Source organism: Equus przewalskii, chromosome 3, assembly GCF_037783145.1.
Source record: "Equus przewalskii isolate Varuska chromosome 3, EquPr2, whole genome shotgun sequence".
Taxonomy (NCBI): Eukaryota; Metazoa; Chordata; class Mammalia; order Perissodactyla; family Equidae; genus Equus; species Equus przewalskii.
The window spans coordinates 19,215,367-19,241,780 of NC_091833.1; the positions used below are offsets into that span (position 1 = coordinate 19,215,367).

General features: G+C 46.8%; 2 protein-coding genes across 3 annotated transcripts in view; both read left to right on the forward strand.

Moving 5' to 3' along the window:
* The window catches only part of SNTB2 (syntrophin beta 2), a 99,421-nt gene extending 90,890 nt beyond the window's left edge, over positions 1 to 8,531 (forward strand). The window contains exon 7 of the mRNA XM_070613776.1: positions 855 to 8,531. Within this exon, the coding sequence (XP_070469877.1) occupies positions 855 to 947 (93 nt within the window). The 3' untranslated portion in view covers positions 948 to 8,531. The remainder of the gene's footprint in view (positions 1 to 854) is intronic.
* A 5,133-nt stretch (positions 8,532 to 13,664) lies between these two features.
* VPS4A (vacuolar protein sorting 4 homolog A) lies at positions 13,665 to 24,756 on the forward strand. Of its 2 annotated transcripts, none has more exons than XM_070613778.1 (11): positions 13,665 to 14,022; positions 17,719 to 17,830; positions 17,932 to 18,079; positions 19,464 to 19,525; positions 19,641 to 19,760; positions 20,239 to 20,395; positions 20,986 to 21,134; positions 21,493 to 21,574; positions 21,789 to 22,008; positions 23,049 to 23,189; positions 23,892 to 24,756. In XM_070613778.1, the coding sequence occupies exons 1-11, from the start codon at positions 14,002 to 14,004 to the stop codon at positions 23,991 to 23,993; spliced, it is 1,314 nt and encodes a 437-aa protein (XP_070469879.1). In that variant the 5' UTR covers positions 13,665 to 14,001; the 3' UTR covers positions 23,994 to 24,756. The 2 variants fall into 2 exon arrangements, with proteins under 2 accessions (XP_070469879.1, XP_070469880.1); XM_070613779.1 differs by having other exon boundaries at positions 13,708 to 14,022; positions 19,467 to 19,525.
* Positions 24,757 to 26,414: the final 1,658 nt, after the last annotated feature.

Sequence of the window (26,414 nt, forward strand, 5' to 3'; positions counted from 1 at the left end):
TTCCTCAAAAAAAAAAGAAAGGCATAGTTAAGTAAGCTACGTCCTATTCCTGGTCTCTGTTATCAGTGCCAACATTTAATGAACCACTTAACTCATACAGCCTGACCCCAGATTTCTTGGGTTTTTTTTGTTCTGTTTTGTTTTGGTGAGGAAGATTGTTGCTGAGCTAACATCTGTGCCAATCTTCCTCTATTTTATATATGGGCCACCACCACAGCATGGCTTGATGAGTGATGTGTAGGTCCGTGCCTGGCATCGGAACCTGTGAACCCCAGGCTGCTGAAGCCTAAGAAGTTCACCACTATGCCACTGGGCTGGCCCCATAACCCCAGATTTCTTTGTTCACCTGGTGCCAGCTGTCCAAATTAGAAACGTGTGCTTAGGAAGGTATAACTAGCCCTCCTAACTAGCCTCAAGACTTGTCATTCCCACCACAAACCTATAAGGGGTGTCAAAAGTCATATCCATAGGTGGTCACACTTCAGCTGAGTTCACTGTGGTTCCCCTGGGAAATATAATTACAATTAATGGTGTCCATGTAGGATATTGCTCTTTCTTTTACATCCTCTGCTTTTTGGTTCTTCCTACCAGGCATTATGGGACCTAGTACACCACCAGTTGTATCCTAATTGTGGATCTGAAACTTCATACTAGTGTTTAATTATGACATGGAATAACCTTCAGAGTACACGTTCATTTGTGGCTTTAAGTTCCGAAGAGTTTCCATAAATCTGACACATTCTTTATCCAAGTTCTTCTTAAGTGGAACATCATGTCTAGATGTGTTTATTTTGCCTGTTTGTTTATTAAAGTGTCTGCATATGGTAGTGACACTTACTGTCCTTTCTCCACAGACCATGGACCTGCACTCTTGTCCAAAGCCGATTGTATTTGTGTTGCACACATTCTTGTCGGCCAAAGTCACTCGCATGGGACTGCTTGTATGAGCAGCAGAATATCAGAAAAGAGCCTTGAATGTCACAAGAAGTATTTCCACCTCAAAAAAAAAAAAAAGCACAAAAAGAAAGCTCTTTGCTCTCTCCTCCAGCACAGTGCCTTGACAAGGACCTGCAAATCACTGCTGAACCGTAACCATGTTTAAAGAAGAGCCTGCCTTTCACAAGCTACCTTGGCCAGAAATTCTAGGACTCTAATAAGCTCCAAAAGGAAGCTATTGATTTATTGTCTAGTTTCCTAATGTGGTTTCTAAGTAATTAGGTTTATTTCCCATGTTAAGAAGGGTGGCTCATTGTTTTTCTTTTTGGACATAATCAAATATCCAAGAGTTGTTTTCTTTTTCTTCTTCCTATAGGATTTGTTTCAGGTTTAGACCTGATCTCTTGCTTAGGATGACTATCTCTTCCCAGGTGCTAGTTTGCAGCAGCTCGCTATGTTTCTTGGTCATTCCAGATAGGTTGTACACTTTGTTGGAGTTTACTATCCTCACTTGCTCCTTCCACCCTAGGAAGTCCTTGAATTGCCTCACCAAAGCATTCTTCCATCTGTCCTGGCTCTCGCTACATCCCATTCTGGCCATCACTTCCCACTGTGTCACAAGCTTTGCCACTCATAAGTGCTAACTTTAGGATTTAGAACTTGTGAAATTTGATTTGCCTTGCCTTTCCCTCCCTTTCTAGTGATGACCAAGTTGAAAAATGTGTTGGAAACCACTGCTTTGAAGGAAAAGTTTTGCTTATTTTAGAGTTTTCTGATTTTATCTTTGGTAGGAGCCAGGGGATGTTATAAGATTTATTTTAAAGGAAAATCCTCATTGTAGCCTAAGCCATTTTTTATTGCTTACCAAATGTGCCTTTGGTTAGGGTTAGTGGAGCTTTATTAGTCACTGTTTGAATAACTGGATATCACTGCCATTCCAGGGAGATCATCTATCCTAGTTTTGAGGAATAGTCTTTGAGGTGGGTTTCCTTAGTGGTATCTTTTCTAGTGGGCAGATCTCTTTGAGGAAGATAAATACTGGCGTGCCAGCTTGTTTAAAGAGTACTTTGTGGGTGAAGCCAGCTCTTCAGCACAAACATCATGTCAAGTTACTTTGGGCTGTGTGTGCCCGTGCAGGATCCCAGCTCTGCCTCTCTCCCTTTGTGGCAGAAGAGTGGCATGGACAAGCAGCTGCTAATTCAAGACTCAATGTTGGCTTAGTAATGCATCCTGCAGTGGGCAGGGTGACAAGACCATGGAACAGCTACCTGGGTTTTGCTAAGCATTGCCAGATATCATCACACTCACTTGTTTTTCCTAATTATGAAGGAGGTATATGTCTGAAAACATTTAAAATAGTCTAATAGCTATATAAAATGTCAAGATTAGCAAAGTCCCTAGATCTGCAAGGAAAGGTAACATTGACTTGGATGTTCTCTGTGCCCCTCTGTGCCCTCTGAAGAAAGGTCTAGGAGTAGTTCTCATTTACTAGGTTTATCAGGAGTGCCATAAGAGGATGTGAGCACTACAGATGGTGAAGGAGGATAGCACTCCAAATAAGAACCACACACACCCCCACGTCCACACACAACTATATATGCAAAACATGAGCTGTTTGATTTGAGTGCAGACTGACCTACAGGTGAGATATGTGAAAGAGCAGACTTGTGAGCGAGAAAGTTCTAGTTAGACATTGTAACCCCGTTGTCTTTCCTCTGCCCAGAAGTTAGTCGTCCTTCCCCATATACAGTGAGAGTAACCATATGTAGAGGCTGGAGAGAGGTGTTCTTTCCCCGGCTCCAATCCCAAAAAGAATTTTCTGATCCACTTAAAACTGGAAGTTGAAATCTAGACTAGAATGTGTCTTTCAAGAGCTTTTTATGTTTTGAAAATTCATAACCCTAATTTGGTTCCATCTGGGATAAGTTTGCAAGTCAAGAAAGAAAAAAATATATATCTTGAAGGTCCAGCTGTGATTTCTGGAAACAGAATTTCAACACATAATACCCTCAGATAAGGGAGCTGAGACACTGTTTGCAGTAAGAGTATTATTAATGTAAGAAGTTGAACGATGCAGTCACAGACTTTTGCAGCAAAGCCATTTGGTTGAGGTTTTCTGTATTAGTGTGAAAGGCTAAGCACTGAGAAGATTTTCAGGGGGAACTTCTGAGCCGCTCTGCTCATTAGTTATATAAAATGGATCTGCACAAAAAGTGATTAAAATGTGGGCAGGAGAGGTAAGGCATGTGTGCCTTTCCACTCATTTTGCTCAAGCTTAAACTGTCATGGATAGCACCAAGGTCCGTAGGGTTTTTAATATCTTTTGAGTCTTGATGTGAAATGAAAGTGTGTGGGAGGTTTCCTTTGACCACTAGCACCCCAAGAGCAAGAGCCCTTAAGCTGCTTGTTTAATATACTTCAACAGCTTTCCAATCATGGGTGACCAGGTTGTTCTTCAATTAAGTGTGTTTGTGGGATTTTCAAGCCACAAATGAAGTGCTTTTTATGAATAGGACAACCTTGATAAATATATTTTGTATTTAGATGCCAAAATATGGCAAATTATTTTCAAATGATAACAAAAATGGGCATTTTTGATATTTCACATCTTTTATAGAACAGCTGACTTTTCATTTTGAATTACGAAAATTGTTGAGAATGTCGTGGGCTTCCATGTGTAGAATGGAAAGAAAACTGCAGAGTAGCGTCCCCCTCTTTCTGACGGACCACTTCCTGTGTCCCCCGAAACCTGAGGCTTAGACATCTTCTCCATATTCCACACAGATGCCTATTAGCAGCCAATTGGGGTGTGAAAATTCTTCCTCCTCTTTCCCTAAAACTTCTCCCTTTCCTCTCCAAAAAAAAAAAGAAAAGGCAAGGAACCAAAGAAAAAGAAAATACTCAGTTATTCTTTTTCTGAAAAAGGTAACTTCTTTCCTGAAATCATCAAATATACCTTACCTGGAAATTAGTATCCAATATTTTATATGAAGAAATACTTTAATGTATGTTTATGCAATATTTATTGGATAGTTGTAACTGTAAACTCACCTACCTAGTAGACAGAGTTTCAGGTTAAATATTGGGACGTGTACAGGCCATCTAAAATATTACTTTAAATGTCATTCACCTATTTTAAAGCCATGTTTTAGCACTTTTTAGGCTAGGTAAAGTCTGATAGTGCCTGTTTTAATCATCTGTACTCTCACAGACTTTGTTATTGAAACTTACTGCATGGCAGGAGACGTTGAATTATTTATTTCTTATATTTTTATAAGTGGAAAATCTCTCTAACCAACAAATGATTAAAGTTGTTACTGATTGTTTGTTTTCTTAACTTATCCTCCTAAGCAGAATGGTAACAAAGCTTTTTTTCAGCTGATTAAATGCACTTAGCTAATAAACCAAAATGTATTCTTTAAGAAAAAATTAAACTGTGTGGAATCTGGACAAGATTATGTTTCTCCCAGAAAAACAGGTTTCACTGTAAATGATTTTGATGGACAAAAGTGTGACCACTTTTGAGAAAAGGTTATGATGGAGTTTTTTTTTAATTTTGTGAGAACCTCCAGGTCTTCTTGTTTAATTTATATGCATGTGGATATATTTGTATGTTTTCAAAAACATGAAAGAATCTCCATATTTTTTAATGCAAATTATCTTGTAAGCTGCTATGCAAATTCTGTTAAAAGCCCTACCTACTTAAAGAGTTAAACATTTTTGAAGCTTTCAGGGAAGACCTGTAGACTTAAGCACTTTCTCTGCTTTTTTATATCTTATCTTGAACACAACGCTGAATTATGTTCTTATTATTTTCACTTGTTATAAGCTATTGACTGTACGTAATCTTTAAGCCATCCAGATATCCAGCATGTATTTCCATGTTGCTGCCATCCACTATTGATGCCATGAATGAAATGGCTGGTTAGAAAACCAAAGGTTGTCTTTTTTCAATCCCTAATGAAGTAAAATGCCAGATCTCTTTGGTCTCTAAGCATATTGCTCTGGTCAGATCTGAATATCTATGTAAGGTAAAGAGAAATATTTAAATTTAGAATTCTGCTTAAACTTTAAGTTAAATTTGACTATAGTCATATTCATTCTTCTTATCTATCTCTATCAGGTATATTTTGTGCCAGGTAGTATTATATTCTACCTTGAGTTTGGAAATCTTTCAGTTAAATTTGAAATGTTATTGTGGCTATTTTTTTCCCTCCTAAAGATGAAAGCAGAGGAGTCTTCCATCTGCTGCCATTCTCACTCTGTGTCCCTATTTTTTAATTGCTTGGAAATCTAGAATTATTTTCACTTTCTATATACTGTCTTTAAAAACCGACAGCAGCAGTTTTCCCCCTTGCCCTGCCTTTTCAAAGTTATATCTTTCACTGTGCTGAGTATATAGACACTCAATAAATGTGTGATGATAGACAGTTCTAAAATAATTGTGCTATATATCAGGATTATGTCTTTTTGAGCAATATAGCTATTCTATGGTGTAATGATATTAAGTGAACTTTATTTTACACTAGTAATAGACTGCTTAAGTGACTGATTTGAAATCCTTTCTCTAAATATATACATATATATCTGGCAGATCAGTGATACAAGTTCATCCTACTAAAGGACAGAATTTCAGGTTAAAGAAAGTACAATAAATAGGCACATAGAGCACATCTGTTTTCTTATCTCTCATTGACACCAGCTAAACTGCCAACTGGAAGAATAGTTGTTATGTATTAACTCGAAAAAATATTTCAACAAGATTTCTCCTTTTGTTTCAAAACTGATGAACTTTAATCTCTTGCCACTTCCTTATTCTTCCTTTCCACTTCAGGTGACTGAACCAAAGCATATTCTGGTTTTAAAAGTGAATCTACATTGCATTTGATGTAATGCATCAGTATGCCGTTTGCAAATGATTACCTGCTCTTCAATGAACATTTAATTATATTCAACAAAAATCTACCATATGAACTATAATCCTTGAATTGCTCCAAAATAGATTGGTTGAAACTAAAAAGCTATAGTAGAGAAATGATACTTTGTTATATTGTAAGATTAGGTATCCTGGTAGATTTCTGACTTCTGAGCCCTCTAAGTACCTTACTCAGTTTTGTAGTCATCTTACTTCCATGCCATTGACACAAATGCTTTTTAGTTTTTGAGTCCCTCTTTATCCCAGTCACATGTACACCCTTGGAACCTGATTGTTCTATCCCCTCTTCCAAAGTAATAGAAGTCTCTTATGAATAGACAAAAGGTTCTTTGGAGAAATGTTGAAACTGCAAGGCTAATTAATGATATATTAATTCATGTATTCTTTCATCTAATGAGCATTTATGAATGTACAGTTCTTCAGAGGCACTCTGGAGGGTCCAAAAGAAATTCCTGCCCTCAAGTAGCACATAACATAATCTCTTATGTCTCAATCACACCATGCCATCTATTTATCAACCAGTGGTTAAATAATTATCCACTTCATATTTTCACTGAAGTATATCTTTAGTTCTGCTCATCTGGATATTTAAAAGGATAGTTGGTCTTTGGTCCATGCCAGCATGAAAGAACTCAAACACATTTAAGTAGGTTGGTCTTTTCATTATGCATAATTTTTTTTTTTTTTTGAGGAAGATTAGCCCTGAGCTAACATCTACCACAAATCCTCCTCTTTTTGCTGCAGAAGACTGGCCCTGAGCTAACATCCATGCCCATCTTCCTCTACCTTTTTCTATATGTGGGATGCCTGCCACAGCATGGCTTGACAAGTGGTGCAGCACACCCCGGGCCACCAAAGCAGAATGTGCGAACTTAACCTCTGTGCCACCAGGCTGGCCCCATGCATAACTTTTTTAACGCAAAATTAGACTTTAGTTTGGGAAGGAGGACACTATAGAATATCCTTTCCTTAGTAAGATGAGTCACAACAACAAAAATTAAGCTCTATTGCACAAAGTGGATCACTGAGAAAGTCTTTTTAAAAAATGTTTAACTATAAATCAGCAAAGCTGAATGTATATTTCATTTACCCCCTGTTTCTAAACCGTGCTGACACATTCATTTCCACATTTATACCCTTTAAATATCTCATTTGCTGAAAGTCCTTACATGTGGTAGATGGAGTATTTCTCAATAACGAGAGGTAAAAATGAAGATATTTAAAACTTTGCAAAATTCCAGTTATTCTAGAACACTCTGGCATTCAAACTCACTAAAAAGGATGTCTAAAGAAAATCAGAGAGGTTGATTGAATGTTTCCATAATTTTCATACCATAATAGTCCCTTTCCATCCAGCTTACCTTCCATTTACCACTAGGGTCAGCTTTTCAGGCAACATCCATCATGTGCAGAAAGTACCTGAGCTATCTGTGATTGGAATGGCATAGAGAACATCATCTCATGGGCTCCTTCCCCTTTGTTTTCAAGTGTCCTAGAGTTGTGCACCAAATTAGGTCATACCTCCAGTGTCTTAGTCTTTACTTTAAACCTACCCTTTGACAATCAGGTGCTAATGATTATATATTGGAACCAGCATATAAATATTGTCATGTAATGTGTCCTAGGTTGGAAGAACTGCTTTCCTTCTATCTCAGTCCTGTTCAAGTGGCTGTCGGTTATATTTTTTCACCTCTGCTTTGTGAATTAATACGGTCTGGGGTGAGGAAATGATTTAAACTAAGTATTGGGTTTGGCCCAATCAACAATGTTGACGATACCAACTTTATAGCAAACCTGCCCTTATCATAAGAACTAGGTTCATGGGGCCAGCCCCGTGGCCGAGTGGTTAAGTTCGCGCGCTCCTCTGCGGTGGCCCAGGGTTTCACCGGTTTGGATCCTGGGCGCGGACATGGCACCACTCATCAGGCCACTTTGAGGCGGTGTCCCACATGCCACAACTAGAAGGACCTGCAGCTACGATATACACCTATGTGCCGGGGGGATTTGGGGAGTTAAAGCAGGAAAAAAAAAGGAAAAAACTAGGTTCACGGGTTTTTTCCTCCAGTTGAGATTCCAGGATTATGTTTACAGTCTGTTAGATGGGTTCAGCGTGATAAGACCCTGGTTCCCTTTTGGTACCAGATCCAAAGTCTTTTAGAAGATAACGTGGCAAACCACTACCTATGAAGGCTATTTTTGGCTAATCTGTGTAAACTCCGATTATACCCACTTGTATGCATTCTGTCTCACACAACTTTCATTTTTAAGTAGTAAGACTCAGAAAGTTAGAGTAATACTTCTAAAAAGAATTAAAGTATGTGATATTCTGGGGTTTTTCCTCTTTGTAGAACCCTGTATTTAAACAAGACTTCTTTTTAAGTGTTGTTTAAAATTTAAGTCTCAAATTTTCTGGTATCACCAGACTACCAAATCAAAACTCATGGCACAAAACAGGGCAGTAATTGTATTCTTAATAGTAAAAAAAAGCGATTTACGTGTACTCTATAAATATAAATGCATAGACAACACTTTCCCTTGAGTTGCACATCAACATATAGCATTGTACATTACAATGACAATTTGTAACTTAAGGGTATTATATATATAAATACATATATACATTTGTAACCTTTATACTGTAAATAAAAAATTGCTTTTAGATTTGTATTTTTAAAAAATTTTTCTATGTTAAAATTGTTTCAAACCTACAGGAATGTTTTAAGAACAGCACAAAGAATACTTATATCCCCTTCTCCCAAATTTCCCGATTGTTAATATTTTACCACATTTGTTCCATTGCCCTCTTGTCTTTTTCTGACATGCAGCCTTATCATAACCCTTAAATTCTCTAGTGTGTACCTCCCAAACACAAGGACGCTCGCCTGCATTGCCACCACACAGCCCTCCCAGGCAGGAAATAACATTGTACAGCACTACCACTCCATCCACAGACCCCATTCACATGGTGCCAGTCGTTCCAATGATGTCCCCTTTGCCTTTCCCGCACAGGATCCTATCCAGTGCTACATGTTACATTTGGTTGTCATGTCTCAGTCTCTTCTGGTGCCCTTTTTAAAGCAGATTTAGGGTGACTCCAAATTCTTAAAAACTTAGTTTGGGTTCTAGTTCCACCACTGACTCTGTGTGATAGGAGCTTAATCATTGGACCAAGCAGAGCTTTATCATACTTTGAGTCACAGAGAGGAGAGGAGCATGAGGTGGGGGATGGTTTCTCAGGAATCATATGAGAAATCATCAGTGCTCCATTTATTTGGGTTTCAGTCACTCACTTTGCATAAATCTCAGCAAAATTTTGGCCTGGCCCTACCTCTCCAAAATGTTATTCACCTGAACCCAGTTTTTGTTCCGTCTCCTCCACACTGCTTTTGGCCCCCTTCCAAGGGGTTCCTTAACAAACTTAAGAACCCACTACTTGGCACAAACCCTAGAATGCTGGAGTTTATATAGTCTGATTTTACTAGGCCATATTGGCCAAGCAGAGTTGACTCACTGGCCCAAGCTTGGGTTTACGACAAGTGCCGTGTTCTCAGCATCAGCAGAATCAAATCTAGAAAAGTGCTATGCAAGAAAGCAAATGGAATTGTGTATTTGCAAGTCAATGACTTTCTACCTGAAGTGTAGGAGCTCTAAAGTGTGGGAGCTGAGAATCTGATTTCTGCTCCCAGGAAAAAGAAGTTATTGATGTGATTCAGAATCCGCAAGCCTCAACCTGCCTGTGTGCCAGCCCACAAATAACTTAGTGCCTTTATTCCCTCTTTCCTTCCTCCACTTACTCCCTGATCCCCAGCAATGGCAACACCACTGAGGAACTGGGGTGGTTCTCAGAGTTTGTTTTCAAGACACTATCCAAGGAGAAGGTGAACTATGGGTGACCAAGTGAGATGGGGAGGAGACCTCTTTCCTGCGATCAGAAGCAGCTGCTCAGGACAGAGCTTCCTCTAGGAGGGGGAGCTTCCCTAGGTAGCTCTGCCTTGTAAGCAGGGTCAGTGTGTAGATGGCAGACTCATGAAAGACAGACGCCAAGCAAGAAGTCAAAAAAAGCTGAGTAGGCAGTACGAAGGGAAGATGAACATAGCCAAGGTTATCTCGAACCCAGCCCTTGCTATGGGCTGAATTATGTCTACCAAAATTCATATGTTGAGCCCTCTCCCCAGCACCTCAGAATGTGACTGTTAGAGAAAGGGCCTTTAAAGAGGTGAGTCAGTTAAAACGAGGCCGTCAGGGTGGGCCCTAATCCAATCTGACTGGCGTCCTTGTAAGAAGAGGCAATCTGGACACAGAGATACCAGGGCGCACACACACAGAGGAAAGACTGTGAGGACACAGCAGAAGCATGGCTCCATGCAAGCCAAGGAAAGAGGCCTCCGAACAAACCAACCCTGCGAACACCTTGATCTTGGACTTCTAGCCTCCAGAATTTTGAGAAAATAAATTCATATTGTTTAAGCCACCCCGTGGTATTTTGTTATGGCAGCCCTAGCAAACTAATACAGCCCTCTTCATTCTAATCATAGGGACTTTTCATTTTAATTCTGTCTCCCAACTTACGCAGCCCATCAAACATGTGGGATTAATATAGTCTCAACTTCTCTGCTTCACTCTCATCCACCAGTTAGTGTCCTCTTTTTTTTTTTGCTCATTTATTAATTCAGGATAAGTTAATTATTAACTCTTCAAGCAGATGTTAAGTATCTATCTTGTGCCAGGCCCCTGTAAAAGACCAGCCTTGCTCTCTCAATGATATAAAAGGACAGCGACTATGCCACGTGCCCTAACAGCAAATGAAAGCCTCCCTACTCAGCTCTGTCCAAGTCTGAAAGAGCAGAGTATTCAGGGTAGAAGTTGAGACGCAATGACTTGAAGGGTGTGTGCCTCCTCGTCTCACCTGGACTCATCCTTGTCCTGCCACTCCAGCTGTCATCCTGACTCCAGTGTCCACAGGGATGCTCAGCACGCTGGCCTTCTGGTTCCTCAATCTCCCTGTGTGCGATCATGTCCCCTTCACCGCATCTCACCCGTCCTCCTGCTCCCATGGTCACCCCGTGGACTGCGTTGTTGCTGAAACAGAGCCATTTCTGAAATCAGTAACAAACACCACCCCTCTACAGCATGCTCCCACTGTGACTCTTCTTCAGCCTTTTGGGTCCTCAATTAGTCCACTGACTTTTTTACCTTTTCCCTGTTCGCTTCCCACCTTCCCTGGCTGCAATTCCACATAGCCTACCATCACAGTACCACACTTGCCAAACCAGTGGCTTCCCTTGTTGCTCTGTCCTCATAGCAGTCACCTGGATGAATCTGGCCATCTCCCTGCACCCAAGTAGCTGAGTACTGGGGAGAAAAAGCCAAGGCAAATTGGCATCTATACATTTATAGAGGTTGCCAACCTTTACCAGGTTTGCCCTTAACATTGGTCCTTTCTGGTTCATGTGAAATGATTTTCAAACCATCTTTACTCTCCTCAAACCCCAGGCCTCCCACCTTCTCTCTCTCTCAGCAGATTCTCTTTCCCTCTAATTCACCAAGAAAAGAGCAGCCATCCACAGGTACTCTCTCAACTTCTTGTTACCTTCCAGCTGACCTGGGTAGGCATCTATCGTCTTCCCTCCCACTATAGTGGCTAAAGTCAGTTCTCCAACATATGCTTTGATTCCATTCCCATTGGTTAGCCTTTTCTACTAGAGCCTTCCCACTGGCTTTTTAAACATGCTCAACTCTTCTCCCATTAACAACCATCAAAAAGTCCTTCCTGGACCCCACAAATCCTGCAGCTATTGCTCAAGGCCTCCCTGTCTTTGCCCCAAACTTCTTGAAAGAGTTATCCCTCCTCATGACAGCATTTCTTGATGACCCTATCACTCCCGGCCCACTGCACTATGGCTTCTGCTTCCGTCACCTGAATGAAACACCTCTGGCCGAGGCCGTTGGTGTCTTTCATATCACTGTCTGCCTTCTCAGCTGCATTAGGTACTGTGCTCCCTTCTCCTTATCAACTGTCCTCCCCCAACCCCCTGAGACACTCCTCCCTTGACTTCCAAGACACTCTTCTGGCTGTCCTAACTCTCCAGCTGTCTTTCTGAGCTTCTTTTGCAGGCTCATTCTCCTCTGCTCAGCCCACAAACCTCTAAGCTGTCCTAGGCTCTCCCCTTACCACGCCCTCACTCTGTTCTTCCCAGGAGACTTCATTCACCCAGCTCCATTCCCACCTATGCCCAGCTGTCTCACAGATGTGCATCTCCAGCTCTCATCTTTCTTCCGACTTCCAGATGCATATATTTAACTGACACAATATTTCAAAGGCACCTGAAACTTGTGTCTTCCTCAACCCTCCACCCCGCAAACCTAGTCTTTGTCCAGTATTCTCCATCTCAGTAGCACACCATCTGTCCAGATGCTGAAGCCAGCAACCCAGGAATCATCTCTGTCCCCTCCTACCCCTCACCATACCCCATATCCAATCCATTTCCAAGTGCTTAAGATTTGTCTTCCAAAAACCTCTGCATTCTGTGTGTGTTTCTCCACGGCCCCCTGAGTCCAAGCTTCCCTCATTCTTGTAGACTACCACAATAGCTTCATATGCAATAACCACCCCATCCCTGCAATCTGTTCTCCATACTAGGGCTATAGTCATTTATCCAAAAAACCCCACTTTCCCATTGTTTTTACAATAAAAATGTCCTGGCCAACATTATGAGGACATTACAATAGCCAAATGTCCTGGCCCTGCCAAACTCCCCAACATCAGTTCACATGAGACTTTGACTTACTTTCTGCTCTCTGGCTATCTGAGCCTTCTTCCAGTTTCTTAAATTCCACCAGTGGCCTCCTCAGAGCTTCAGGGCCTTTGCACAGGCTGTCTCATCAACCTGGAGTGCTCTTTCCTGCCTCATCCTTCAAATCTCCACTTAAATGGAAGCCTTTCCTGATCTCCCCTTGGGCAGATTGCCTGTTAGAAGCTCACATAGCACATGGGCCTTCATACGTGGTCTTCAACATGTTTATTATCTCCTGATGAACATCATCATTGTCCTCAGACTGTAGGCTCCCCTGGAGCTGTTTTGATCATTGCTGTATCCCCAGAAACTAGCACAGAGCCTGGCACATAGTGGATATTGTCGAATTGATTAATGTGAATGACCAATCTGCTATGCTGAAGTTCGCCCCGGGCAAAGTCCTCAGCTTTGGAGGTCTAAGAAAATCACTTTCCTAAGGAGGAACGTAGAAGAGTTAATATTTAAAAAGTAAAACAGGGGCCAGCCCAGTGGCGCAGCTGTTAAGTTCGCACGTTCCTCTTCAGGGCCCGGGTTCGCTGGTTGGGATCCCTGGTGCGAACCTACATACCACTTATCAAGCCATGCTGTGGCAGGCATCCCACATATAAAGTGGAAGCAGATGGGCACTGATGTTAGCTCAGGGCCAATCTTCCAAAAAAAAAAAAAAAGAAAAAGAAAAAGAAAAGAAAAGTAAAACAAATCTGGCTTCAGACAGAGCCAGCGGCATCATGATTAACAGTTACCACGGGCTGAGCCCTCAGTGTCAGGTACACTGTGTTTACATTAGCTAGCTCACTCACTCCTCCCAAAAAGCAGGCAAAGTAGATACCAATTATCATTATACCCTATTAAACATCAGGAACCCAAAGCTCTGGGAAATCAGGCTTATTCTGAGAGTAAAACTGCCCTATAGGCATTGTTTCGTGCTAAGTACGGTCCAGGTCTTGAGGATTCTACCCAACCCCGCCTCTGGCCCCGCCCCCTCGGCCCCAGGTCCCGCCCCGTTTCCCCAGCCCTCGCTGTGCTCTCGGCCCCGCCCCCGCCCCACCCCGGCCCGGCCGCTGCCCTCACCCGGGCCGCCCCGTGGCCGAGAGGAGCGGTGCCTGCAGTGCCGGCTGTGGCCGCCGGGGGGCAGCCGCGCGGCTCGGGCCTGACCGCTCTGGGCCGCGCTCCTCGCTCGCCCTCGGACTCGGCTCGGGCTGCCAGCGGCCGCTCTGCCCGCGCCCAGCGCCGACTCGCCGGGCTCCCAGCGCCGGACCCAGCCCCTCGGCTCCCCGGGGCCGGACCGAGGCCGCCAGCAGCGCCGCGGGGTGTGGGGCGGACCCAGGAGATGAAATGACAACGACAACCCTCCAGGTACCCCGGCGCGGCCCGGCCCGGCTTGCGGAGGCGGAAGGAGGCGCGGCGGGGCCTGCGGGCCGGCGGGCGGCCTTTCGGAGCCCGGCCTCGCGGCCCCCGCCCCGCCACCCTGTCGCCGTCTCCGCCCGTTTCTCTTTTCTCGCGCTCGGAGCCGAGGGCCGCCTCCCGTCCAGAACGCCCCCCAGTTCCCCTGTGCCCCCGGCCAGGCCGAGCCCCGAGGCCGCTGCGGGCCGCCGGCACCCCGGGATCGCCCGGCGTGAGCCTCACCCGGGCCTCGCAGGCGCCGCCCGGGGAGCTCGGGCCGCGCGCCCTCCCGCCGCCTCCTGCCTCCCTGCCAACAACCCCCCGCTCCTCCCCCGGTCTCCGATTTCCTCTACTCGGCCAACGACCCTTCATTCATTCCCTAGATCGTGCAGGGTGGTGCTGGGGTGGCGCCGCCCGGATGCATGACCGACCCTCCCTCCGGGTGCTGCCAGTCCTGCTGGGCCGGAAGATGTAAACATGCTCAGGCCTCAGACCTGGGTTTGAGTCTCCACTCTCCCACTCACTAGCATGTGACCTTGGGCTAGCTACTTGATCTTGGAGCCTCGGGTATCCTGTCAGTAAATTGGGGTAATATAGGGACGTTGTGACAGTGGTTCTAGATGGAGCAGTTCAGGTAAAGCATTCTTAACACTGTGTCTGCTACATAGTAAGTGCTCAATAAGTGATGGCAAATACAGTGCTTCCGGGAGTTAGGCAAGATGTCATGGAAGAAGGGGCATTTGGCCAGACCGTCAAAGGATGGGTAGCATTCAGATACCTGGAGGCGGAGGAGGTATGGTTACTCTAGGTGGAGGAAAAAGGAGTAAGAGAAGCATAAAGAATAAATTGTGGTCCTAGGTTAGGAATTATCTGGACTTCAAAGCCAGACCCCAGCGTCCACCAGCAGAAGCTCTGCTCTGTTATCAGAGGGGTCAGCACACATGGCCTGCAGATCGTACCTGCCTGGCTTTTGTATGGCCTGTAAACTAAGAATGTTTTTTTACATTTTTTTTTTTAAACAGCTTTATTAAGATATAACTCACATACCATACAATTCACTCACTTAAAGTGTACAGTTCAGTGCTTTTAGTATATTCACAGAGTTTTGCAACCATCACCACAGTCACTTTTAGAACATTTTCATCACCCAGAAAAGAAACCCTGCACCCTTTAGCCGTCACGCTCCAATCCCTCTGTCCCTCCCGGCCCTAGGTAACCACTAATCTACTTTCTGTCCCTGTGGATTTGCCTGTTCTGGGCAGTTCATATAAGTGGAATCATGTAACATGTCCTATGAGACTGGCTCCTTTGACTTAACATAATGTCATATGTTTTTACATTTTTAAGTGGCTAGCAAAAAAGGATATTTTGTGATACATGAAAATCTTGAAATTCAAATTTCAGTGTCTATAAATAAAGTTTTATTGGAACACATTCCCCCTCATTCTTTTACATATTGTCTGTGGCTGCTTTTGGGCTACAAAGGCAGAGTTGAGTAGTTGCTACAGAGATTGTATAGCCAGGAAAATCTAAAATATGTACTGTCTGGTCCTTTACAGAAAGTTTGCCAGCTCCTCTCTCAGCACATCTTCTCTACCCTACTTATTCTTTCATCCTCATCCTTTGCTGTACCTGTTACTAGAGATGTGGCAGGACTGGCAGTTTTGTCACTGTACGCTCTTGTTATGCAAAACTGTTCCTCTTCAAATTGTAACTGAGGCCCCTTGCATGCGAAAAACTGTACATGGTTGCCAGAAAGATCTTATTGTGCTCTTAGGTGCATTAATTGAGTATCTAGAAGGAGGGGAAGAGATGGGTCTGCTCTGCCATGTAGGAGGGGCAGAGCATATCTGGAGTATTGTTCTGAGCTCCACCTTTCAAAAGGACAGACCCCACAACCGGAGGCACTCACAACTAGAATATACAACTATAAACCGAGGGGCTTCAGGGAGAAGAAGAAAAAAAAGAAGAGGAGGAAGATTGGCAATAGATGTCAGCTCAGGTGCCAGTCTTTAAAAAAAAAAAAAAAAAAAAAAAAGGACAGACCCTAGCAAGAAGGCATCTAAAGTGAAAAAGTCCAAGGAACTGGAGTTATTTGTTCTGGAAAAGAAAAGCCACCAGGGACGGAAGCAGCCCCTTTCATGTCTTCCCTGAAGGGTGGTCGTGGGGGAGAAAGTAGACACATGAAGCTTGTGTTTAAGCTTGTCATCCAAGAAGGTTCAGGGCTCCCGGCCTTTCTCTGTTTGTAGGTAGTGGAGGGAGCTGAAGCTTGAAAATAATAGCCAGCACTCTTTCTCCTTTTCTTGGCTCTTCAACCTGATGAGTTCATTCAACATCAGCCTGGCCCAACTGAGCCCAGTCTGTTAGTTTTGTAGTGTTATCTGTGTCTGTCTTTCTGAGATTTCTTATTTTCAGATGAGGATGGGCTACACAAATGCCCGGGCCCTGCCAAGAGCTGGTCAGGAGGTTTATTGTTTGCTGAGGACGGAACTGTGTGTCTGTAGTGAGCTCTGCCTGCCTGGCGTCTAGTGCTGCCTCAGCTTGAGGAGGGTGATTCTGCTAACGCTTCCTGGGTTCGTGAAGCCATGGTTTCTAAAACTGGATATGTAGGAGTGGGGCAGCTGCTTGAGAGGTCCAGCATGCCTGAAGTTCAGTCTAGAACAGGCCTCCAGGATTTATGAGATTCACAAAGACACTCTCACAAAGTTCTCAGAGGGTTCCAGAGGACAGGTCCCCTCAATTGGCAGCACACGTATGCCTCTGGAGTAAGCAAGCACTTGTCTTTTTTTTTTTTTTGAGGAAGATTAGCCCTGAGCTAACTACTGCCAATCCTCTTTTTGCTGAGGAAGACTGGCCCTGAGCTAACATCCATGCCCATCTTCCTCTACTTTATATGTGGGACGCCTAGCACAGCATGGCTTTTGCCCAGCGGTGCCATGTCTGCACCCGGGATCCGAACCGGCGAACCCCGGGCCACCAAAAGCAGAACGTGCGAACTTAACTGCTGTGCCACCGGACCAGCCTGCAAGCACTTTTTTACTGGAGTTACTGGTATATTGACCCAGGGTCTAAGCATCCCCTTCCTAGGGATCAACTTTAGGAAAACTGTCTTCTCCTTTCATCCTAGAGTAGTGAGGTGGGCCAGGAGAAGGAGGTAGGGATCCCTTTGAGTCCATCTCATAGAAACTCTCAGATCGATGAAGGACTTTCCTAGTTGGCTGGCTCTTCTCTGGTGCTCGACGTCAGGTGTGGTTTCTGGCTTCCATGCTGAGCAACACAGCAACCACTTGGTTCCAGTGTTTCCTCTTTTACAGGCTCTGAGTCCAGATCCGTTTCTCTTTCCCTTGATGCCATGGAACAGAAAGTGAACTCCCCTTGAGCCCTAACCTGAGATATTTGATCAGGTTTCCACTTGGTGAAATCCAGAGTGAGGACTGAGAAGGAGATTGCTTTTAACTGTATGAGCATATTTTGAAGAGGGATGGCTATCTTTTAAATCTTCCTTTTAAGGACTTTCTAGTTGATATTGGAAAAGTAGGTCAACATAATGATCTGTGACTGACAAATCCACAGGCCTGGCAATGTCTGTCAGTGTATCCTGCTGCCTGAGACCCCAAGGGCTTTCTGGGTCTCTTGGGAAGCACTGAGTTATTTGCTTTGCCTTTCCAGAAAGCCATTGATCTGGTGACGAAAGCCACAGAAGAGGATAAAGCCAAGAATTACGAGGAGGCGCTCCGGCTCTACCAGCATGCCGTGGAGTATTTCCTACATGCTATCAAATGTGAGTCACACACGGGCTCTTCCCCAGCCACAGGTCCCCTTCAAGAGGACGGTGGGCACATGGGGGCTCAGAGGGACCCTTCTCTGGTTCCCCTTTTGCAGATGAGGCACACAGCGACAAGGCCAAGGAGAGTATTCGAGCCAAGTGCATGCAGTACCTAGACCGGGCAGAGAAGCTGAAGGATTATTTACGAAACAAAGAGAAGCACAGCAAGAAGCCAGTCAAAGAGAATCAGAGTGAGAGCAAGGGGTGAGTACAGGAATGGAGGGCCGGCCAGGTTCCCCACCAGCATGGGCCGTTTTCCTGTGTCGCTGTCATTCTTGGTGCTAATGCTGCCTTAGACTTCCACGGTGTAATAGTGGTAATGCCCACAACTGCTTTCATCAAGCACTTCCCAGAATGCTTCCATGTACGTCATCTCATTGAGTCCGCGCAGAAAAGCTGTGGGTGAGATGGGGAGCCAGCATGGAGGTTATGAGCCTTGGACTCTGCAGCCAGGCTCTCAGGGTATGACCTGGTTCTGCCACCTCCTAGTCATGTGACCTTGGATGAGTGCCATGATGACCTGCCCCCCGCCCCCCGCCTCATGCTCCTCATCTGTTGGAGGAGGAAGATAATGGGACTTCCCTCCTCGTGTTGCTCCAAGGAGCAAATGAGATGATGTGGGTAAAGTCCTGAGAATCAAGCTTGCTGTGCAGTAAGGATTAAATAAATGTCAGCTGCTGTTGTCAGAGTTTTCATCTTCATCTGATGGATGTGGCTGTAGACTCAGAGAGGCTCAGAGATTGCCAGGGTCCCAGAACTGGTACTTGATGGGATCTGGACCCGCACCCAGGGCTTCTGTTTCATACTTCAAAGCCAGCATTCCCTCCATAGCCTCTCACCTCACATCTGTGGTTTGCCCACTGTGGAGATTCCAGTTAGCTGAGCACAAAGGCCAGTGGTGTCCTGGAGGTGGGGGAGGGTCCCCAGCAGGAGGGTCATGGAGTAGGAGAGAGGGGTGCTGTGTCAGCTGCCTCACCAGAGGTGAGAGGCTCTGCTCCTGGGTGGAGAGGATGCACCGTGTTTAGATTCCCCAGAGTAGGAGATATACCGAGGAAGGGGCAGGAGGCCAAGCATCTCCAGGACGGCTGGAAGAGTTCTGAGGGTAGTACATCACTTATGTCCAGATAGGGACCTGTCCTGCGGGAGACCAGAGACTGTTGCTTTTTCAGGTGCTCCCCTTTATACTTAAGGTTCACCTCTTCTCTGAGTCATAGCCTCTTGCTGTCTGATTTTAAGTCTGTATGAAAGGTGAGTGACAGCTCCAATTACTTGCCCTGCTGCTCTTGAAGTCCAGCCAAAGCACATGTCCCTCACCAGCCTTGTAGAGAGGACACACGTCTCTCTTCTTATTCCCTTTGTGAAGAAACAAGGATGGGTTATGAGTATTTCCTGGAGGATCCAGAGGGAAGTGCTGGTAACATGTGGCGCTAACATCCCTGAGGTACGTGTTTGCGGGTCTCTCAGCACTGTTAAGCGAGGAAAGCATCCCTTGCCCACTGTGCTGGCAGCCAGAGCCTGGCCTTGCCCTGAGAGCCTCTTTGCCAGCTGCCTCTTGCTCTAGCCTGTCGTCTTCTGTCTCCTTTCCCAGCAGTGATAGTGACAGTGAAGGGGATAATCCAGAGAAAAAGAAATTGCAGGAACAACTGATGGGTAAGAGGCTGGAGGCTCCGTGGCAGTGGCAGGGGGATGTGGTGGGGGCCCCATGGTGGGTCGGCTCAGGCTCATCCATCAGGCTCCGGGTTGAAGGCTCTGCATCCTCGTGCAGGTGCTGTCGTGATGGAGAAGCCCAACATTCGGTGGAGTGATGTGGCCGGGCTGGAGGGGGCCAAGGAGGCCCTCAAAGAAGCTGTTATTTTGCCAATTAAATTCCCACACTTGTTCACAGGTAAGAGTTGAGCTGCTTTAGGCCCAGATATAAAAATATCGGGCTTCCAAGGGAGCCCGGGGTTCCCACCCTGAGGTGTCTAGGAACAGGTGGCGACTCGGCTAGGACCAAGCTCTCAGCAGGTATTTAGTTCCCTTTACTCCTAGAGTCAGTTGTCTTGCAGAACTAGTCCTTTCTGACTATTTACAGTGACTAAGATTTTATTTTTTTCCTTTTTCTCCCCAAAGCCCCCCGGTACACAGTTGTATATTCTTTGTTGTGGGTCCTTCTATTTGTGGCATGTGGGATGCTGCCTCAGCGTGGTTTGATGGGCAGTGCCATGTCCGCGCCCAGGATTCGAACCAACGAAACACTGGGCCGCCTGCAGCAGAGCGCGCGACCTTAACCACTCGGCCACGGGGCCAGCCCCCCCTCTGCTTTTTTCTGTTCCCTTTCCCCTCTCAAGAGGAAGCTCACTTCAGTTTACTCTTTCTCGTAGGCAAGCGTACCCCTTGGCGAGGCATACTGCTCTTTGGACCCCCTGGCACAGGGAAGTCTTACCTCGCCAAAGCGGTGGCAACAGAGGCCAACAACTCCACCTTCTTCTCTGTGTCGTCCTCAGACCTGATGTCTAAGTGGTTGGGGGAGAGTGAGAAGTAAGTCAGCTGCCAGCTCCTGCTCTGCTGGCAGTGCCGGCAGCTGCTCGTGGTCCAGCTCCCCTGCCCTTGGAGTCACCTCCCAGAGGAGCCGCTGTTGGATGTCAGGGAGAAGTAGTCAGGAGAGGGGTATCTTGCCAGCTTCTTGGGTGGGACACCATCCTGACAAACAGCTGAAATTGAAAGGGAACTAGGCAGAGTTGAGTCTTCATGAAGGGAAGAGACAGGCCCTCACAATAATTGGGTACCAGGTGAGTGTCCTCTGTGGAGACTTTACATAGTTAACTGTTCCCCATACTGACTCCATTTTGCAGATGATGAAACTGAGGCTGAGAGGAAGGGAAGTGACTTGTCCTAAGTCCAGAGCTAAGGAATGGGGCTGCCAGGATTTGAAGCTGATGCCAAGGCTTGCTCTTCCTCTTGGTATAGTGCTGCCAGAGGATTTGTTGCCACCATGTTTTCTGAAATCAAGCATGACTGTAGTCTCGACCTCCTCATGGGAAGGGCGAGAGGAGAGAAGTGGTGACTGGGACCCTGACCGGGCATGTCTGTGGGTGTCTGGATCCCAACCCCATTTCCCACCTTCACAGGCTAGTCAAGAACCTGTTTGAGCTGGCCAGGCAGCACAAGCCCTCCATCATCTTCATCGACGAGGTGGATTCCCTCTGCGGCTCCCGCAATGAAAATGAGAGCGAGGCTGCCCGAAGGATCAAAACAGAGTTCTTGGTCCAGATGCAGGGTGCGTGCCAGTCCCAGGTCCCCTCCCTGGTTCTCCTTCCACCTAAGGCCAGCCCAGGGCTTCGTTATTAGCTGTGGCTGGAGTTAGTTCTCCTTAGGGTAGAGGGAAGTATCAGAGAAGCAGTTCGCAGCTCCATCTCCTCAGGTGGTCATTGTGGAGAGGTTACTGCGGCCTCTGCGCCCCTCCTGGGGCAGGCAGGCCTGTAGGGCGCTTTGCCCCAGCGAAGCCAGTTGGGCCCCTGCTGGTGGTTGCACAGGGATGGCGCTAGTTCAGGACACAAAGCCTCTGAGTCCTTCCCGCAGGTTCTGACTGATCCTTGCAGGTGTTCTGGGTCAGCGTCTGTTCCCTTTCTCCACAGGGGTGGGGAATAACAACGATGGGACTCTGGTTCTTGGTGCCACAAACATCCCGTGGGTATTGGATTCGGCCATTAGAAGGAGGTGAGTCTTCCCCAGTAAGAGGTCTTTCTCCAGCCACGGTCAACCTGCTGCTGGCAGTCGGGTGCAGCCTGACCCCTTTTCTCTGGAGGCTTCTCCGTGTCTGCACAGTGAGCAGAGCCCTTAGTGAAGCGGCTTCTGGAGGGCCCACTGCCCCTCTCCATTGAGACCATTCCGCCATCTGCTCCCAAGTGCCCCCATGTGCTTGGCTCTCTAGGTTTGAAAAGCGAATTTACATCCCGTTGCCGGAGGAGGCTGCCCGCGCCCAGATGTTCCGGTTGCATCTGGGGAGCACTCCCCACAACCTCACGGATGCCAACATCCAGGAGCTGGCCCGGAAGACGGAAGGCTACTCTGGTGCAGACATCAGTGTCATCGTGCGTGACTCCCTCATGCAGCCTGTTAGAAAAGTACAGTCAGCAACACACTTCAAAAAGGTGAGTGCACCGGCAATGATGGCTTAGAAAGTGTCACAGGAAAGGGGGTAGCGGCTTTTTTTGCCAGCTCCCCTGCTGCTCAGGTGACACATCTTGGGTCTCCTGGGGAACCAAGGGCAAGTGCAAAGTGAGCCCCCTGGCTCTAGGGGCTGGGTTGCACCTGCTCTCCCCGTCCCTGCAGTTCTCCTTGCTTGAGTGTGACTGTCTCAGACTGTGTGAAATTAGAGGACAAGGCACCATGCTAGTCACCTCTGCCACCCCCGCAGTCAGCACGGTGCTGTTGTGCATGGTGGACGCTACTCATTGTGTGAAAGGGGTGGGTACCAAATCACACACTGTAAGGAGGACCTCCATTCACGCAGCAGATCTCTGCCAAGTGTCTGCTGAGGGTCTTCTAAGTGCCTGGCACTGTTCTAGGTGCTGGGGAGACATTCGTGACAACAGCAGACAAAAATTCCTGCCCTCCAGGACCCTCCTTCCTGGTAGGGAGACAGACAACAAACAAGTAAAGACTCGCTTCCTGGAGGGTCATGAGGGAGAAGAGAGCAGGGGCGGGAGGTCTGGTGTTTCCTAGGTTTGGAGCGGGGAGGGCAGGTTGCACCCTTAAAGGACAGACCACACAGGGTGACATTTGAGTGAAGAGTTGGGGATGTTTGGGGGAATGTTGCCAATGGAGCAGACTTCGGTTGGAAAAACATTTTTGATGTCACTGCGTTCATGGTGAGATTTAATGAAGTTAATGAGGAATAGGAAGATATCAAGGCATTTTGGGCCATAAATTGAGATTTTGGAAAACCATAGCTGGAATAGCACGCTAACCACCTCTGACCTCTGAATCAGACTTGGAACAACTTTGACTACCCAGCCTGAGAGCTTTGAAGGAGCCATCCCTCCTCAGACTGATGGCCTAGAAACCCAGGCATTCCTTCTTACTCTACCATTACCTTCTCTTCAGGACTCAGAAATTTGAGGTGTCCTGCCCCTTCCCCAAAGAGTGAGGGGCAGCCCCTCCAGCCAGTCAAACTACTGTTTCATTTCAGGTCTGTGGCCCTTCCCGCACCAACCCTAGCATTATGATTGATGACCTCCTGACCCCATGCTCACCAGGGGACCCAGGAGCCATGGAGATGACTTGGATGGATGTCCCTAGTGACAAACTCTTAGAGCCTGTGGTTTGCATGGTAAGTGGCCAGCTGGGAGAGAGAACTGCACAGAACCCAGAAGACTGGGGGCTTGAGTTCAAGAGTAAAAATAAGCGGCTCTCCTCTGTCCTGGGCTGTTGTGGCTCCTTCTGAACAGAGAATGGCCTTTGGAGCTCTTGGTAGCTGGGGCTCCTGCCATTGACCTCACTGGGGGCCGGGGATGGAGGCCATATTATTAGCATTTTATTTTCTTCAGCAAGAAGAGTAAAGGCCAGATGAAGTGACTACATGATTCCATGGCTTTGGTTTATTTTGTACACAGAAATAAATATATGTCGGCATGGTTTGATTTGATGCATTTGCACAGGCAGCTTCTCACCTGATTAGTCTTGACCTCTCCTTATCCTAGTCTTGCCCTTTCTGTGTGGCAAGTGTCTGCCATTGTGGCTGGCCTGGTGGGCGTGCAGTTAGAAAGAGTTTCTTGCGGGAGTTAACAGATGATGGGAGCTTAGATTCTTTCAGACCAGAAGTAGGCCTGTCTAGAAGTGACATGAGCTGCCTCAGGAGGGAAGAGTGTCCCTGTCACGGGAGGCATTCAGGCAGAAGTCAGGCAGCCATAGGGAGTTCTGCACTTGGGACCAGGGCTGACCTCGAAGGCAGGCCTCTGCCTGGGTCTGCGATGCGATGAGGCTGAGGACCTGGAGCCGGCTCCTCCTCAGCTGCACGCTCTTGTCTTTGCAGTCGGACATGCTCCGGTCTTTGGCCACCACTCGGCCTACCGTGAATGCAGAGGACCTCCTGAAAGTGAAGAAATTCTCAGAGGACTTTGGACAGGAGAGTTAAAAGCTTCTTCACTCGGGTGAAGGTGGGAGGTTGATTGGGGTAAATCCACAGCATGCCCCATGTCGGTGGCCGGACAGGGGTCCAGGGCTTGTCCTAAAGTCACTACAGCGTCCCCTCTGCTGTTTGGCCGCCAGCCGGGGAGCAGGAAGGAAGGGCCCCCCCGGCCGCAGAGACGCAGAAGCACACTGGGCACCTGGTGGAATACTGGCTCTTCCTCCTCCTTCCTCCTCCTCCTCTTCTGGATGCTTGCCAACTCCTTGTCCTGCCCCTCCATGGTTTTTTTTTAAATCGTTTTTGTTCCCCTAAATTAATGCTGCTTGGATTTTCGTCTTGTTTCTAAATAAAGTTAAACTCTCCGGGAAGCATCAAGGCGTGGGAGCAGCCGGTGCTGTGGGGCCGGTGCTGCAGACCTTCAGAAGGGCTTGCCGTCCCCACGGCCGTTCCTCCTAGACCTGAGGTTTGCTCCTTGTGAATGGAATGGCGGATGCCCTGGATCTCCAGCCCAAGCTTCGCCTGCAAAGGCTGAGAATCAAGCCAAGCCATTGGTACCCTCCTAGGTCGGCACCCCGAGCCCTGTGTCCTCCATGGGGGAGGAGAGGATGGATTTTGTGAGCACAAAGCTGTGTAGATCAGAACGAGTGAAGGCAGCCAGGCGGTCTCGCGGCTGCCTTTTCTTCCCTGTGAATGTGAGAACACTGAACCCAGCCACTGCCCCCGGGTCCCTGTCCTGGAAATGGGCTAATAAATCCTTTTCCCTTCTTGAGCCACCTGAGTGATCTCATCTTTGATTCTTGTCTAGGGCCCTTTGAAGGCCTCACTTGCTTCCAGTGGAAAGACCCTTTGGTTTTCTCTCTGCTCTGCTCTTCAGCAGAGTAGCAAGTAGGGATGTTGCCAGCTGCTGCACTTCCCAGGCCTGTTCTCCAGTCAGGTTCTCGAGACCTTTCTTCCCCCAAGGCCTCAGAAGTGTGGCCAGGGGTGTTTATGGCACCTGGTCAGTTCTTGTCCAGCCACCAGATCAGAGGCTACAAACTGGGAGGGCTGGGGCCAGATATGGCTGGTAGTTGTGTTTGGTTTGGTCTGCTGCCAACATTTAAAAGTCAAGAGTTTATGTAAAGATTCACATTTCTTCAGGTAATCCTGGGCCTGCACCCGCATGAGGCAACCTATCCAGCTACAGCTGAGCAGGGGCTGCCCTGTCCAGAAGGGGAACATGCTCTCTAGCTTACCTGTCTCCATGTGGACTGCTTCACTTGTTTGTATTTCCTGCCCAGCCCCTCTGGCCATTTGAATTTGTGACCCCTGTTAGTGAGACACCCAAGGCTCCAGAGCTGGCAGCCCTGGAAATGCTGTCTGATGGGCAGCAGAAGCAGTAGAAGCTGTCACTTGTTGACCACAAGCATATGAATGCACAGAAAAGGCCTGGCCCTCAGTGCTTCTAGCTGTCCTCCCCCTCCAGAAACCAGTATTATTCCTATCTTCAAACCCCGTTGGTCCAGAACTGATTATGTAGCCAACTTGTAGGCCATTTTAGCCTTACCCCAGTGGTGTTTCTTTGATCTGATTAGGAGCATCTGCTGAATTGAGCCAACTTTGCTTGGTTCCTTGAAGGCCTGGGCCCTGTGCTCCTCTCCAGTGCTGATGAGTTAGCTCCCCTCTCAGTACCTGGAGCATCAGTGGGCTTGACCTGCAAATGACACTTATGCAGCAACTGTGGCTGGAATCTTTGTCCCTCACTCAGGAATTCCCACAGACTTCTTGGTTAGTCATGTGCCCTCAGCCACCAATTAGTGTTTGTAAATGCTGGACTAACAGCTGTCCCCTGCTTGTACTGCTTGATGTTAGTTAGCTGTGTTTTTTAATTCTACCTCCAGGTACCTTTACTTGAATCAGGTCCTTGCTTCTTGTTTTTTGAACCTTCCTCATTTCTGCTTGAACACCTTGACAGGTCACAGGGGTTAACAGAAACTTTAGGGCTGTGGTTCATCCTCATAGTTCTAGTGACAGCTTTCACAGGTGCCCTGCCTTTCCATTTCTCTCTCTATGCCACCAGTGACAGGGTGAATCAATGTCCCGTTCACTAATGAGGCTGAACAAACAGGCTGACGCCTCACCATCTATGGTAAACATGGCTAATATATGCAGAGGAATTTCCTGCCCTAAATGCTTAATCTGAAATTCACTTCTTCCCTACCTGGGGTTTCTGTTCTAAACCTTCTGCCTACATTGGCTTTCACTGTGGAAGTTGACTTCTAAAACTTTTATTAGCTCAAGATGCTGATTTGTGTTTGTGGTTTTGTGACTGATATATCTGCCTGAGGTGGAAGAAATTTTCCTTATTGGAAATGTGAGGATTTGTTGCCTTTGGGCTGTAGTGTCTTGAGCTAGCTGACCAAATCCTTCCTCCAATGTGGATTTGGTTAC

Coding starts and splice junctions, on each gene's coding strand:
- VPS4A (XM_070613778.1), top strand. CDS start 14,002: ATGACAACGACAACCCTCCAG. Junction 19,526..19,640: donor ATTGCAGGAACAACTGATGG/GTAAGAGGCTGG, acceptor ATCCTCGTGCAG/GTGCTGTCGTGATGGAGAAG. Junction 23,190..23,891: donor TAGAGCCTGTGGTTTGCATG/GTAAGTGGCCAG, acceptor TTGTCTTTGCAG/TCGGACATGCTCCGGTCTTT.